Source organism: Candoia aspera, chromosome 1 (assembly GCF_035149785.1).
Source record: "Candoia aspera isolate rCanAsp1 chromosome 1, rCanAsp1.hap2, whole genome shotgun sequence".
In the NCBI taxonomy this organism is placed as follows: domain Eukaryota; kingdom Metazoa; phylum Chordata; class Lepidosauria; order Squamata; family Boidae; genus Candoia; species Candoia aspera.
In genome coordinates this window covers 171,431,070-171,445,373 of record NC_086153.1, presented here as the reverse complement: position 1 = coordinate 171,445,373, position 14,304 = coordinate 171,431,070, and the positions used below count along the sequence as shown (strand labels likewise).

At 36.3% G+C, this 14,304-nt stretch overlaps 1 protein-coding gene across 1 annotated transcript in view; it reads right to left on the bottom strand.

Annotated features, from left to right (window-relative positions):
* Positions 1 to 14,304, bottom strand: part of ERBB4 (erb-b2 receptor tyrosine kinase 4) — a 559,265-nt gene that overhangs the window by 261,290 nt on the left and 283,671 nt on the right. Inside the window, exon 5 of the mRNA XM_063303051.1 lies at positions 12,445 to 12,510. Coding sequence (XP_063159121.1) covers positions 12,445 to 12,510 — 66 coding nt within the window. The remainder of the gene's footprint in view (positions 1 to 12,444; positions 12,511 to 14,304) is intronic.

Sequence of the window (14,304 nt, the reverse complement as noted above, 5' to 3'; positions counted from 1 at the left end):
AAGTCAAATATGATGAACAGTGGACAGCACAGTAGCAATCATAAAATTAAACTCTAAATTGCAATAAATTCTGTCCGTACTTTTAAAAGTCTGTCCTAATTTAAGAGATCCTATAAAAATATTAAGAATTTAAGTAGGAAAAAATCCAAATTTGGTTGTGGTAAAAATCCATACAAATTGTAGTCTAAAAATGGCTTCCAAGTTAAATTATCAAAACCTGATGCAGTAAGAATACTTTCACCTGCTTCCAAAAATCAGTTTATTTAATTGGTATGCCATTTGGTATGCCATGTTTCCAGAGTCATCTGCAAATCTTAGATTAGATACTAAATGGAACACTCACTAGGATAAGGATTTTCAAGTATATGTGGCTTTAAAACTCAAATCAAACAGCTGAACTGGGCTCAGATGATCAGTCAGCTATCTCATTCAAGCATTTAGGTCCCCTTTCATTCAGCCTAGTAGCTTCTTTATTCTGCTTCCATTCTGAGTTTAGAGTTTGTCCTGAACTGTATGGTCATAAAAACCTCAAATAAAAAGCAACTAATCATAGACCTTACTTCAGTTTAAAGTTTTAGTTAGCCTCTTCCCTTTGCTTCTGAGTTTTTTTTTTTTTTTTTGGCATAACTAGGATGTAAGGCTAGGCCACTTAGTTAAGCTCCCTGTGGTCAGATTTTTTGGGTTATTTGTTGCTGCCTCTCATTTGCAAGACATAAAATGAAAATCAGTGTTCAGTTTTAAGCACATTTGTTTGGAAGCATGACCCACTGAATTTAGTGGAACTTACTTTCTGACAAACAAGTTGAAGGCTAGAAAGAGACTATAAATCCTCTGGGCAGACCCTGTATCTCTTCTGAGATAAAATCAGCATTTTTGTCACTATAGTTTAATACATTACACAAGATATTGATTCACATCAGATAAAATCCCAGAAAAGCAGATTTCAGTTACAAGTTTTATGACATTCAAAATATGTAATTGGCTCTTATGACATATTGATAAATATAGGGGTAGGGGTACAGATACAAGTACAGTGAGCAAATATCATTAGGGAAGTAAACATGAGAGCTAAATTCACACTGATACAATTTTATATATTAAAAATGGAAGGCACAGACATATACAATAACATATAACAACATTTAACTGCAACAAGGCTTTTTAAATAACTCATCTCATAGAAATGCATCTTTTGAATAAAATTCAGAGTATCTGTTTATTCCTATCCCTAGAAGTCAGGTTTAAAAGATAACAGAAGAGCATTCTTATTAGAAACCTCACAATTAATGTTTGTACTTATGAATTAACCTGAATCCTTTCCTCTTGTTCTGTAAGGGTTTGTTTCTGTTCCTATGGGGTTCATTTACAATTCGGTTAAGATAGGAAGTCCCAGGGGTATCTGCAGTCAAGATGGCAGCCACGTGTAGCACATAAAAACAGGCAGAGCTTCAATCGCATCTTTGTGGCTGCCATCTTGACTTTGTTAGCACTCCCTGAGAACGCTCTTGGAAAGTTCTCACTTGCTTGTCTTGAAATTCAGATGAAAATGACTACACCTAAGAATCATTTTATCACTTATCTTCTTTGTAAGAGTTCTACCTATTAAATGTTTGCTGCTTGGCATCAACTGGCAGAGTTCTCCTCATCATGAAAGTGTTTCAGAACATTAATATAGATTATTAGCATGGCCAACCACTGCGATTTATACATTTTGACTTACTTCTTGGCTAGGACAATTTTTTTTTACAAAAACGCTGGCATGTACATCCATCTCTGTTCTCCCAGCTATTTTGTTAATCTCTGAGAATTGTGCCAGCAATGGCAACAGTAATACTCACTATTAGTGAGTCTCCTTTCAACATCCTGCTTAGGCTTTTCTTTGGGAGCACCCGGGCATCCAGTCTTTGGTAGAATGAACAACTGCTATTCCAGTAATCCTTCGGTTCCTAAAACAGCTAAATCTACTTTCTGTATTTTGACATTTTACTGCTCAAATTCTCTCCTGCTACCTGGGTCCTATTTAGCCTTGCCTAGAATGCAAGAATAAGGTGTTTGCAGATGTTTTCTTTGCTGTTCGACGGTTTCACCATTTTGTTCTCTATTTTCACTTGTCCTTTATTTATATATATATATTTTCCCTCATTCATATTGTATTTTATTCTGTTACGTTGTGAGCCACCCAGAATTGTTCTGGAGTCAGGTGGTGCCTAAATAGAAATAATAATAATGATAATAATAATATCAACAAAAAGTAGTAGTAACTTATTACTCAGAATTGTGCACGCTCTCTCTCTCTATACACACACACACACACACACACACCAAAAACCTTTCTGTGTTATAAGATAGATGTGCTGTGCCTATGCATTAACGATCACATAACAATCACAAGTGCCCTGCTGATGCACACTATGGGCCAGATCATAACTATTTGAAGTAACTTACATGGTATTTAAATCTGTCTGTTCTCCAGTGCCATGGGAATGGCAGAAAATGGAAACTGATACCTCTTAGTCTGCCTTCTCACTGGTCTCCAGGTACATTTATGAAAGTGGTAGGAATGGTTGGATTACTTAGTTTGGTTACACAGTTGCGTGTAATTAATCACTGTAAATGTTTTCTTTAATTCTCCATTACACAGAATTATAAATCTACCAAGTGGGAGAGAAATGGGAAATAGCTGAAATCAATAAGATGAACATGTAAAGTTATTAGCGCAATACAAGGATTTTAATTAAAGTTGTCGATCTCTAGTTAAAATGCTAGGTTCACGTAATTGATCTAGGAATGTGGTTCAGTTTTCTTTTCTTTTTTCTTTTTGTTTCACCAGTACCTGTCATGAGTACTGATGGCGAGCAGGAGGGGGCCCCCATCCAGGGGGGAAAACGCATGCGTAGTACTGAGGAGTTAAGCAGCCTTTCAAAGAGACACAGATCAGACCCGCCTTAACTTTCGGGGTTTATCTGTCTGGGTTTTTCCCACACTGCTTCAGTTTGTTAGGATTCTGTTTAATGTAGCAGTAATAAACACTAGAGACCTACTCCTCATCTCAGCGTGATTTCTGACTGTTAGGACAGTACCTCTCTTTATCTTATGGAAATATATGTAACTATTTTTTTCCCTTGGAAAACCTTTTTATTTCCTCATATCACATATTATTTATCCATCCATCCGTTTGATAAGGCATTTTCAACTACCCTGGTCTTCAGAACCATATGATTCTTGTCTTTAAAGGAACTGATAGGATACTATGTATTCTATGTATTTCCAAGACATAATCACCACAAAGCCTTAAGAATATCACCAGGTTACTTCCCAACTTCATGGATCAGTTTGGTCTACTGGTTAAGGCAACGGGCTAGAAACCCGGAGTCTGTGAGTTCTAGTCCCACTTTAGGAAGAAAGCCAGCTGGGCAACCTTGGGCCAGTCGCTCTCTCTCTCAGCCCAACTCACCTCACAGGGTTGTTGTTGTTGTGGGGAAAATAGGAGGAAGAAGGAGTATTTAGTATGTTCATCGCCTTGAGTTATTTATAAAAATAATAAAGGCAGAATAGAAAATAAATAAATAAAAATAAAATAAATAATACTCATCTCAAAGTAAAGGGTGAAAATTATAATGAATCATTTTCCAGTTTAAAATCTAAGCCTGGGAAGTATTCCTAATTTATTACTGAATTCAGCCCCCAAATTTTCTCCAAAATGTTCACAAATGCTTCCCAATGTCATCTCAAATTATAAGTACGCCATTTTTTCCACCAAAAAGTATGACATTTGAATATTTTGCTCTCCAGAAATTAATGCTCTGTGCATCATTTGCTGCTAAATATGAGTAGCCATTGTCTACAAATGCCATGCATATCATATTTTCATGGCAGAATATGATGGTGCTTATAACAAATCCCTTGATCCCTGGAAAAACATATTCATAAGTAAGGAAAGTCTTTGAGACATTTCACTTATCTTGAGAGGAAGCTCCATAAGATCTGCTATAGTTCATTTTGGATTGAGTCACTCCACAGCTACAGTAAATCTGAATGTTCAGATGTTTGCATCAGATGTTACTGATCCCTTTGAAACTGTTGAGTGATCAATATGAAAGCTAAAATTCCAATTGAATTTTGGAATGAAATCAAGACCAGTAGGAGCCCTGTTCAAATTTACAATCTACCAGTGATATAAAATCAGTTCATAGTGGAAGTCACCTTGGATGAGAAAACTCATATTTAATTACTCTAGAGAGAGAGAAAAAATAAAGGTAAATTTAATTAATAACATATAGTGGATATTTAATTGGTGTTCCTGAGTAGCCATTCCCCTTTGGACCATTGTTGGAGCTCACTCAAGGAAGGAATGGGGAGCAGGATGTTCTCTTGAGAATTAATTCTCTCTATATCTATAGAAAACAACAACCAAAACCCCCTCATCATGGTGGCAATTTTGTTAAAACTTATGAAGTCCTTCCCTTTAACCATCATGAAAATCTTGGTGACAGAAGACTTCTCTTTCAAGGTCATATAGACATAATTAAAGATATTTTAAAGCATGTGCGTATGTGTTTGTATAAACTGCTTTGGAAGGCATTATGAGAGTGGTAAAAGTTGGTATAAACATATACAGTATATGATACAATACAATGGGAAGAGTTATATACATGCTTAATGTTTTTTTCATTTCTCTCACTAGAATTTCATTCAATCCAATTGATTTCAATTTAGATTTATTTTTCTTTGTCTTTTTATTGGACCCTCTAAAAGACAGACAATGGAGTTTTAAAGAATAAAGGATACACAGTATATATAAGTTGAATTGAATGTAAAGTAGTCCTTTGCAGAAAAAATGCTTATTGCTGATTTTTTAGCATTTTAATTTATAATGGATGGTTAATTATTTATCACTTTATTTTGAAGTAATGTTTTCCTTCTAATGCAGACTACATATATTTCTTTATTAAGTGCTCTCTTAAGTGTACAAATTTACATATTAAATTTATGTAGACCAAAGGAGAAAAAATAGGATGCAGTTGATTGCTTTGGAAAGAATGATAGAAACAGCCAGCACAAAAGAGTATAAAAAGCAGGCTGAGTTGGACAATATCCAACTGTTACTTTTCCTATGTAATTTGAAATGAAATATGGGGATTAAGATCTCCAGCTTTATTCCTCCCCCACCAAATAATCTGGATATTAGAAAATATATTGACATGGGGCTTTCCAGGTGGAGAAATGATGGACTAACATGCCTTTGCATCGTGGGGACAACGCTGAGGTGGAGATTGGCAGCTGGGCAGCAAGCGCAGACCTGTGAAGCTTTTCCAGACGAGGAGAAGCCGTGAGATCGCCCACCTGTGCTCTAGAAGACAGCTCCTCATGAGTAAACCCACAGGATCTGGTGGGACCCTGTGGGTGACTTGCAGGTAGAGCACCGGAAGCTGAGGAAGGAACCTGCTTAAAGGTCACAAAGTTTGCCCACTCCATTTTCTAGAGCATATTAGAGTGGGAAAAAGTTTGAAAGATATAGAGATCTTCAGACCAGCAGATGTCAGGCCCAACTCAAGAACCTCAAAGAATCTGTTCAACCAAACTTCAGTTCTTTATTTGCTTATACCATATAGACAGAATCTTGCCAGACTAAAGTTACTCTACCTAACCTAAGGGGAAATAACCTGGGAAGGCTCTAGGGCGGGGCTATTCTGAACCTCTTAGTTCTCCGACATTCCAATCCGGGACTGTGTCTTCTTTTATCTTGCCCTCCTCCTTGGAATGTGCTCCTTCCTGCCTGAGAGCCAGCAGCATTACTGAAATCCACCACAGTAGAACACTTACACCACCCAGTGAGTGTACCTCCAGCCCAAAGGATTAAAGTAAAAAGTAAAGAAATAATTATATGGATTGAAAAAGAATTAAAAGCAAAAAGTTTGCCAAGAGTGGAACTAAGGAAGTTTAAAATGGATTAAGGGAACAGCTGGAATACTGTTTATTAAAATACAGATAGTCCTCGCTTAACAACCACTACTGAGACCAGAATTTTGGTTGCTAAGTGAAGTGGTTATTAAATGAAACCAACCTGATTTTATGACCTTTTTGTGGTGGCTATTAAGCGAATTACCACAGTCGTTAAGCAACCACATGGTTGTTAAGCAAATCACGTGGTTCCCCACTGATTTTGTTTGCCAGAAGCCAGCCGGGAAGGTTGAAAATGGCGATCATGGGACCACGGATGCTCAACAGTCAAAATACAAACCGGTTGGCAAATGCCCAAATCATGATCAAGTGACTACGGGAATGCTGTGACAGTCGTAAGTGTGAGCACTGGTTGTAAGTTGGTTTTTTCAGCACCATCATAAGTCTGAACCTTCACTAAACAAACGGTCATTAAGTGAGGACTAACTGTACTTTTAAACTAATTAAATAAATAATACATACCTCCAGTAGGAAAGAAGATTGTTTAAACTTACTAAGAAAGACAATTTGTTGACTCTGTTAAACAAAGAGGTAAGGGAAACTGGAAGTTGTGAAAGATCATGTGACTATAGAGCTATGGAGTGCCGAAAGGGACCAAACAGTTAAGGGCTTAGGGGAAAAAAAGTCTCTCTTTATTTTCTACTTCTCCTTTCTGGATTATAAATTAAAAAAGAAAATGGATACAACTAGAAAAGCAGCAAAAATCACAAAAGGGAGGAGAGGATCATTTACACAACATATAACAGAAAAAGGAATCACACCAGAGATTTTACAAAAGATGTTTATGGTGGTCTATGACCATAATAAAGGTTTGATTACAAAAGTTGTTTGAAAAAATGGGGAAGAATGTCACAGCATCAGTGATAGCATCAGTGACTATTCCACTGGAACAAATTGGAAGGAGTGGTTTTAACTTTCAAACAGCAGGGATTCTGACTTAATTCAGTCCAAAAGGTGAGAGACTTATCTGAAAGGTTTAAAGAGGAATTGGAGGATATGCAAGTGGATCAGAAGGAAGGATTGGCACAATGAATACAAGAGACTGAAGAAGAGACTACCACATTGGGAGCTGATATAATTTGTTTACAGGAAACACATGTAAGGAACAAAGATAAAAAAAATACTTGATTTGTAAAAATTAGGGACAGGAATTTATTTTGGCAAGATCAACTAAGAAATGAGTTGTTTTGTATATAAACCCAAAATTACAACCAAAATTGATAATGACTGATGACCACAGCCAATATGTTGGGGCTGAAATCAATTTGAATGAAACTGAAACTATGATATTGGGAATGTATGCCCCAAATAATTTTTAAAAAACTGTATTTTTCAAGGGACTTATGGAAAAACTAATAGACTTGCCATATGAAAATTGGTGTTTCCTGGGAGATTGGAATGGAGTGGTGTGCCCACAAAAAGAACCTCTAAGAAAGAAATTAAATCAACACAAGATAAATGTCATGTTCACTGTTTCAACGTGCCTGGTACATCGTAACACTTCACATGTCATTTACTGATTGCGTGTTTGATTTACAGGGAAAGGAGGTTTCCATTGCCCGGACTGTTATCTCTGGGCTGAGGGAATGGAATGTGTTTGGGTTTTCTCAAATGTTCAAGGTTGCTTTCCCAGGATGGGTGAAGACGGTTACTGGCACCTGGGAGGGGGGTGGTTGAAACGGCTGGGTGGGGGGAGGTGTTACGTTTTGAGGCGAGGGTTCTTAATTTGTATTTGGCGCGCTTTTGGCTCATTCTCAGCTTTCTCTGTACTTGCATACTAACCCTTCAATAAACCAGATTTCATAAAGTTCACTTGTGAGTCTGGCTCTGTTAGGTTAGGCAGTCATTACAGAAAATATTTTTTGAAATGATGGATAACTTTGAGCTTAAAGATATATGGCAACATAAAAATGGAGACTCCATAGAATATACGTACTTTTCTGAAAGACAGATCTTTTTCAAGAATAGATATGTTTTGGATTTCTAAAAGTCTTGCTACATGCATTAATAAAGTGAAGATATTCCCAGACTTTTTCAGATCATAACTGAGTGACTTTAATATACAAGAGGAAAGTTAGAACTTATAGGTATAGCTAAATGAAACTTTGTTACAGGAGGAGTCAATAATGGAAGACTGCAAAAAAGAAATTGAAGTAATTTTTTGAGATTAACTTTAATAAAAGGACTGATATAAGGACAGTATGGGAAGCCAATAAAGCCTTTATGAGGGGACATTTTATACAGCAAAACAGCAAGTTGAAAATGCAAAGAGATGAGAAGATGCAAAAGATCTTAATGGAGATAAAAATGGAAGAGGAGGAGTAAAAGAGATATCCAGGAAGGAAAGATGTCTCATAGCAAATCAAGCTTTTACAGTGCCAACTTTCTATGTTAACAATCAAAGAAATGGAGATAAAACTGAACTTTGCAAAACAGAAAAAATTTGAGTTAGCAAACAAGCCAGGAAAATGGCTAGCATATAAACTGAGAAAAGAAAGTAAGAAGAAAATACTAAAATTGCAAAATGGGAAAACTAAGATAACACATAATGTAAATATGCAAAGAGTATTTTATCAGTACTACATAAAACTTTATAAAAGACAAGAAATCTCCATGGCAAAAGTGGATGAATATTTAAAGAAACAAAATCTGCCAAAAAAAAAAAAAACATGGAAAATTGGTTTTGTAAACGGTAACTGCAGCAAGACTATTATATGCACAAAGTTGGAGAAAATACTGAAATACTCACAACAGAGGAATGGATTGTGAAGATGGCAGAATTTGCAGAAATGGCAAAATTTACCCGATTGATCAGGGATAAACAACAAGTACTTTTGTAAAGGACTGGAAACCTTTAAAGGACTTTTTGCTGAAAATGGGGAAAAATGAAATGGTGATTTCTGGATTTGTTGATTAAAAGGGTTGAATATAGGATAGAGAGGAACTATGTGATATAATCTTAGAGAGAGATGAGGGATAATAAACTGGTTCATAACCGTGATAAAAAAGATTGGAAGTTGCTTCTTTAATTATCTTTTTCTTTTCCTCTTTATTTTTATTGTTTCTCACACTTTTTAAATCTTTTTTTCTTTTAACTCTCTTAACAAGACCAACCACATATGTTCTTATGTTATCTTTTATTCATATAAAAACTTCAATAAAATTATATTTAAAAAAAGAAAAATGTATTAACATGCAGATGTAACTTTAAAAAATATGTTTCGGGCATTTAACATGTCATTTGGTTATGCATCATAGTTGTTTTCATATATATACCTGAACATGTGTTTGTTTGTTTATTCAATTTACATACCTGCCCATCTCACTTTTATGTGACTCTAGGCAGCTTACAATAAAATAAATAAAATACATATAATACACAATATAAAAATGTAAAACAAAAATAAAACAGATAGCAGTAGGCATAATCAAAGCAATTATCCACACAGCCAGGAGACAGGCTCTATCTCACACCCAGGGCCCCAGGCTCAGGCACAAAGCAAAGTTTTCAAGGCCTTACGAAAGGCCAGAAAGGAAGGGGCCAATCTAATCTCTAATGTGTTGTTTAAATGAGGGGGGGACACCATGGATTTATTTATTTATTTTCTATCCTGCCTTTATTATTTTTATAAATAACTCAAGGGGGCGAACATTTTGGCAGAGTGCTAGAAAGCATTTGGCTCAGGAGAGATCAGAAAAGTCACACACCAGGCATTTCTATAAAAATGATTTTATTTACAGAAAACAAACATATTTACAGGCTCTCAGTGAGAGCTGCTTAACTCTCTACATGCCTACACAGAAGGGAAACTGAAACTAAAACAAGTTCAGGCAAGTTCCTCCCTTAGCCAATGCAACCATTAACACGTGAAAAGGGGACAATTAAATTCAACCTCTTCACCCGGCCAAAATGATTAGTTACCATAGTAACCTTAATCTGTAGTAGAAAACATATTAACAGAACATACCCAATACTCCTTCCTCCTCCTATTTTCCCCACAACAGCAACCCTGCAAGGTGAGTTGGGCTGAGAGAGAGGGACTGGCCCAAGGTCACCCAGCCGGCTTTCATGCCTCAGGCAGGACTAGAACTCTCGGTCTCCTGGTTTCTAGCCCAACTAGGCCAAACTGGCTCTCATTATGAACAGTGTGTCAAACAGCATTCATTGTACTACATATGGGGGAGTCATTTTTACTGTTTTAGAGCACACTGATCAAAGTTATTGGTTTCCACTTCAGAAACATCTTCGCTAAACAATATCCAAACAATTTCAGAGAAAGTTAAAAACAAATCATACGGCATCTTGAGGGAAAAAGACCACTTTCCACATTTTACTAATAATTTATCTTGCCTTCCCAAAGATGCTGATGGGCAATGAAGCATAGAAGCACAGAAAATGAAATAATCAGATCCTCTGCTAACCAGGGAAGTGTCAGCCTTATGAGGTAGTCCAGACAAGAAGCATACCCAGGAGTACTAGCTGTATCTTTATTGTAAGGCTATATTAACAGAAACTTGCAAGTCTGAAAGTACATCTCTCCTCCCTCCTGAAACTAGGAAGTTCCCTTCTGAGACATCTGCCATGCCCACATTCCTTCTACAGGATCTTATCTGACCATTGCCTAGTCTGTAGCTCTTCCTCCATCTCCCAAGGCCATTCCGACATCCCATTACAGTATGCTAGAAACATATTCTGAGAACTATGTTCAAACGAAACAGCTGAATGAAAGCTATTCTACATTGGTAACAAGTAGGCATATGCCACGCTTACGAAATATTGTTTTACCACCATCATATAAATATTGATGATCTCCAGTTTAGATAAAAGTCATGCATTTTGCATGGATGGGATTTCCTTTAGAAATTATTTTCAATAGGTCTGGGATATATTTATGTTTCTGCCACATAAAGCATATAACATCTTTCCTGTTGACTTCACTGGACCTCAGTTGGCTTTCAGCCATAATTCAAGGTGCTGTTTTTACTTTTAAAGCCTGAATAATCCAGACCCATAATAACTGGCCATATATAAACCTGATTAGGCCATCAAGTGAGGCTGGCTGTTTGATCCGCCACTTTCTAAGGACAAATTGATGACCACCAGGGATAGGATCTTTTCAGTGTGGAATATTTTGTCTGATTTTATAAGCTGTGCCTTTTTAAAAGGCAAATCAAGTTATAAATGTTTTCCATCAATATGTTTAGTATGTCTTTATAAATTAAATATTGTATAATATTTTGTTGTTTTGATTTCAGCAAAATTATATTAGTTTATTCTCCAGTACTTGGATTCTATCATGCTTGATTTCTGTTACTATTTGTCAAATAATTTGGGGACTTCTTCAGTTAAGTCTTCTTTGAAGTTTGGGAATGTGGTAAAAGGGTTTGAAAAATAAACTAATTCAGAAAATTAATTTCTAGTGATTTATTTAAGGATCTTTTTCAAGGTCCTGACCGATACGGGTCACTGAATAAATCAATCACTTTATTCAGATCTCTGGATTAATCATTTTTTCACTCATTATTTTACCGCAGCTACAATTTAATTTCATTCTTCAGCACCAAATTGCATTGTCACAAACAAAAAATCTTTCTAGAAAATATTGTCAACAGCAGTCACCTTATGAATTGAACTACATGATATCATTGTCTACTAGGCATGTCACAAGTTGCTGTGGCCACTATTCCAGTAGCTCACCACTCAAGTTCTTTTATTTATATCCTGAAAATTCAAAGTTGGGGGTCAAAGTTTTTGCCTATGCTGCCAAGATTTGTCCCCTTTTCTTTTTACCATTCTTCAACTCAACATTCATTCAGCATGTATATTGGGTCCAAAACTTTAAACATTTTGGTATGCATGCCGACCACACTTCTCCTCTTATCCTCCAATTTTCCAGCATTTGTGTCTATAACCATGAAGATATCAATGATGCTTTATTATTCATGTTACTAAGGAGTTGAGTTTTACAGTGATTCCAGCAAGATGGAATGCTATATGTGAACAATCATACATGTAGAAGCTTTTATGATGCACACTTCAAAGCCAATGTGATGATATCTAGGGGTAACACAAGTGATACATTATGTTGAGACCTTGCTGCTCCCTGTGTAGTTTCTAGTTATGGAGAACTTCTGACAATTCCTGAGTAGGCTGTTCGATCTCAGGTGGTGGGTGGATATTCCATTATGGATACTTGCCTAAGTAAAAAAAAAATCCTGGAAAATCAGGTAGAAAGACTGTGGGATAGTTTTATTTCCATTACTTTTTCATTAAAAAAAAGGTTCAAGTCTGAATGTATGGCACAGTCTGACTACTTCAGGACTGTATTGCTTTCTTCTATATCATAGTAAGGTTATGTCAGTGAGAAAAAAAGCTTTCATCACATAATTATTTGATAGTTGTTGATAATAGGTCAATAGCATGAATGCTGGTTTGTATTAATTTTTCCTTCTCACAATCTTTTCTTATTCAAATATACTTACAACTCTGGCACTGATCTGCTAAAGGTCCCCAGCATCGGTTTCCACAGGACTTGTGACACTGTCCACCTTTAGAAAGAGTAGAAACAAAATTAAGAGGTGATTCACAGCCTGTTTTCTTCAGTGCCTTTAAGCTTCATCCCAGAACAACTCCTTAAGGTAATCTACTATGGCATTTTTATGAGATTGTCATGTTTTACCACTATTGTATGACAGGCAAGAAAAGGGGTTCCTTAGAAAATCTGCCATGTCTCATATATATGAATTAAAGATAATGTGTAATAGAACTACGGATCCTGATTGCACCATTTTGTCTTAGATGGCAATTGTAGAAATTGAAATGCCTAAATATTAAGATCTTTTCCCAACTCTATCTTTGTGTGAGGTTGCCAAGCAATAAGAAAGAAGGTATTGTAGAAAGAAGGCATTAATAGGTAGGAAAAAAAAGCAAAAGCCTAAAGCCTGGTAATCCAAATTTCATGATGGAGCATCAGTATGGCTAGAGACACCTGCCTTGGCACCTTCCAGGGACCATGCCTCTCTGATTTTATTTTATTTGGTTTGGTTTCTTTAAATTACAACCATGTCTAATGTGAGACCAGATTGTTGAGAAAAAGCACCAGTCCAAAGCAAGGTATTTATTTCCAGTAATGCATCTGGAATCCTCGGCTCTAGAGTCATTTTTCAGAAATAAAACTGGTGGAAGGCCACAGCCTGCTCTGTTGCTTGGAATTGTAGAATCATAATGTTGGAAGAAGCCATTCAGGCCACTGAATCCAATGACCTGCTCAGTACAGGAGCCCAAATTAATGCATCCTAGACAGTTGGCTGCCTGGCCTTGCTTGAATACATTCAGTGAAGAGGAGCCTACCATCTCTTTGGATAATTGGTCCCACTGTCAAACTGTTCTTCCTTAATGGATGCTTATTCTAATATGTAATCTGAACCTCTCTTTGCCAGAAACCATTGGGTAGTGACAGTAGAGAGATATCTCTGACAGAACTGATTGAATATTTGATAACAAGACCAACTACAGCTTGATACACAGAGCAGGTAGTTGCTTTATGGTCAGACTGTGACATCTTGTCTGCAAAGCCGCTTTCTTACAGCTTCTGTTAAAGACTGATTTTCCTCTGTACTCCTTTTCTTCATGCAGTTATACCAAGTAACTGGTCCTGTCCAAGGCCTATAATTTGAGGAGAATGTTATATTCCTGTATTTCTAGGCAAGACTATACAGACTTGTTTACCTCCTTAAAATTATGCTTGCTTATTAAACTTGTCTATTTATTCACTTGTTGATGTTCCCCATGAGAAATTCTCTGGCTTGCTTCTGCATGTCTACAGAATTCCAGAAATGAGAGAATATAAACTTCTTTCCTACTCTCCTTTGGCCCACCCAAGTTCCATAAATGATGAAGAAAGCAAATTTTCTAGGAAGAAATGCCAAGACATAAGATTTCATGAACTTTTGGCCAGGAGATCAAACAAGAATTCTGGGATAAAATGAAAAAGTGACCCAGATTTCCAGAGATGAATCCTAAACTCTGGCTTCCTTTCCTTTATTTGACAGAAACACAGCATGATAATATTTAACATGTTAGATAGCTTAAATGTTTCAAATGGTGTTTTGTTATGAATTAGCCTCCTTAATGCTGCAACTAAGCACCAAATACTTTTGCTGTGTAGAGGAAGATGCTTTGTTAAATACACATGAAGCCAGCAGGTCATGTAGAATATATATTCAACCAAATTTCATCACTTTCTGACAGCTACATAATATTGATAGAATTTACTAATTATGTTATACAACAGTTGCACATGTAAGCTAACCACCTCATTAAAAACATCAGGTCCAAAGTTC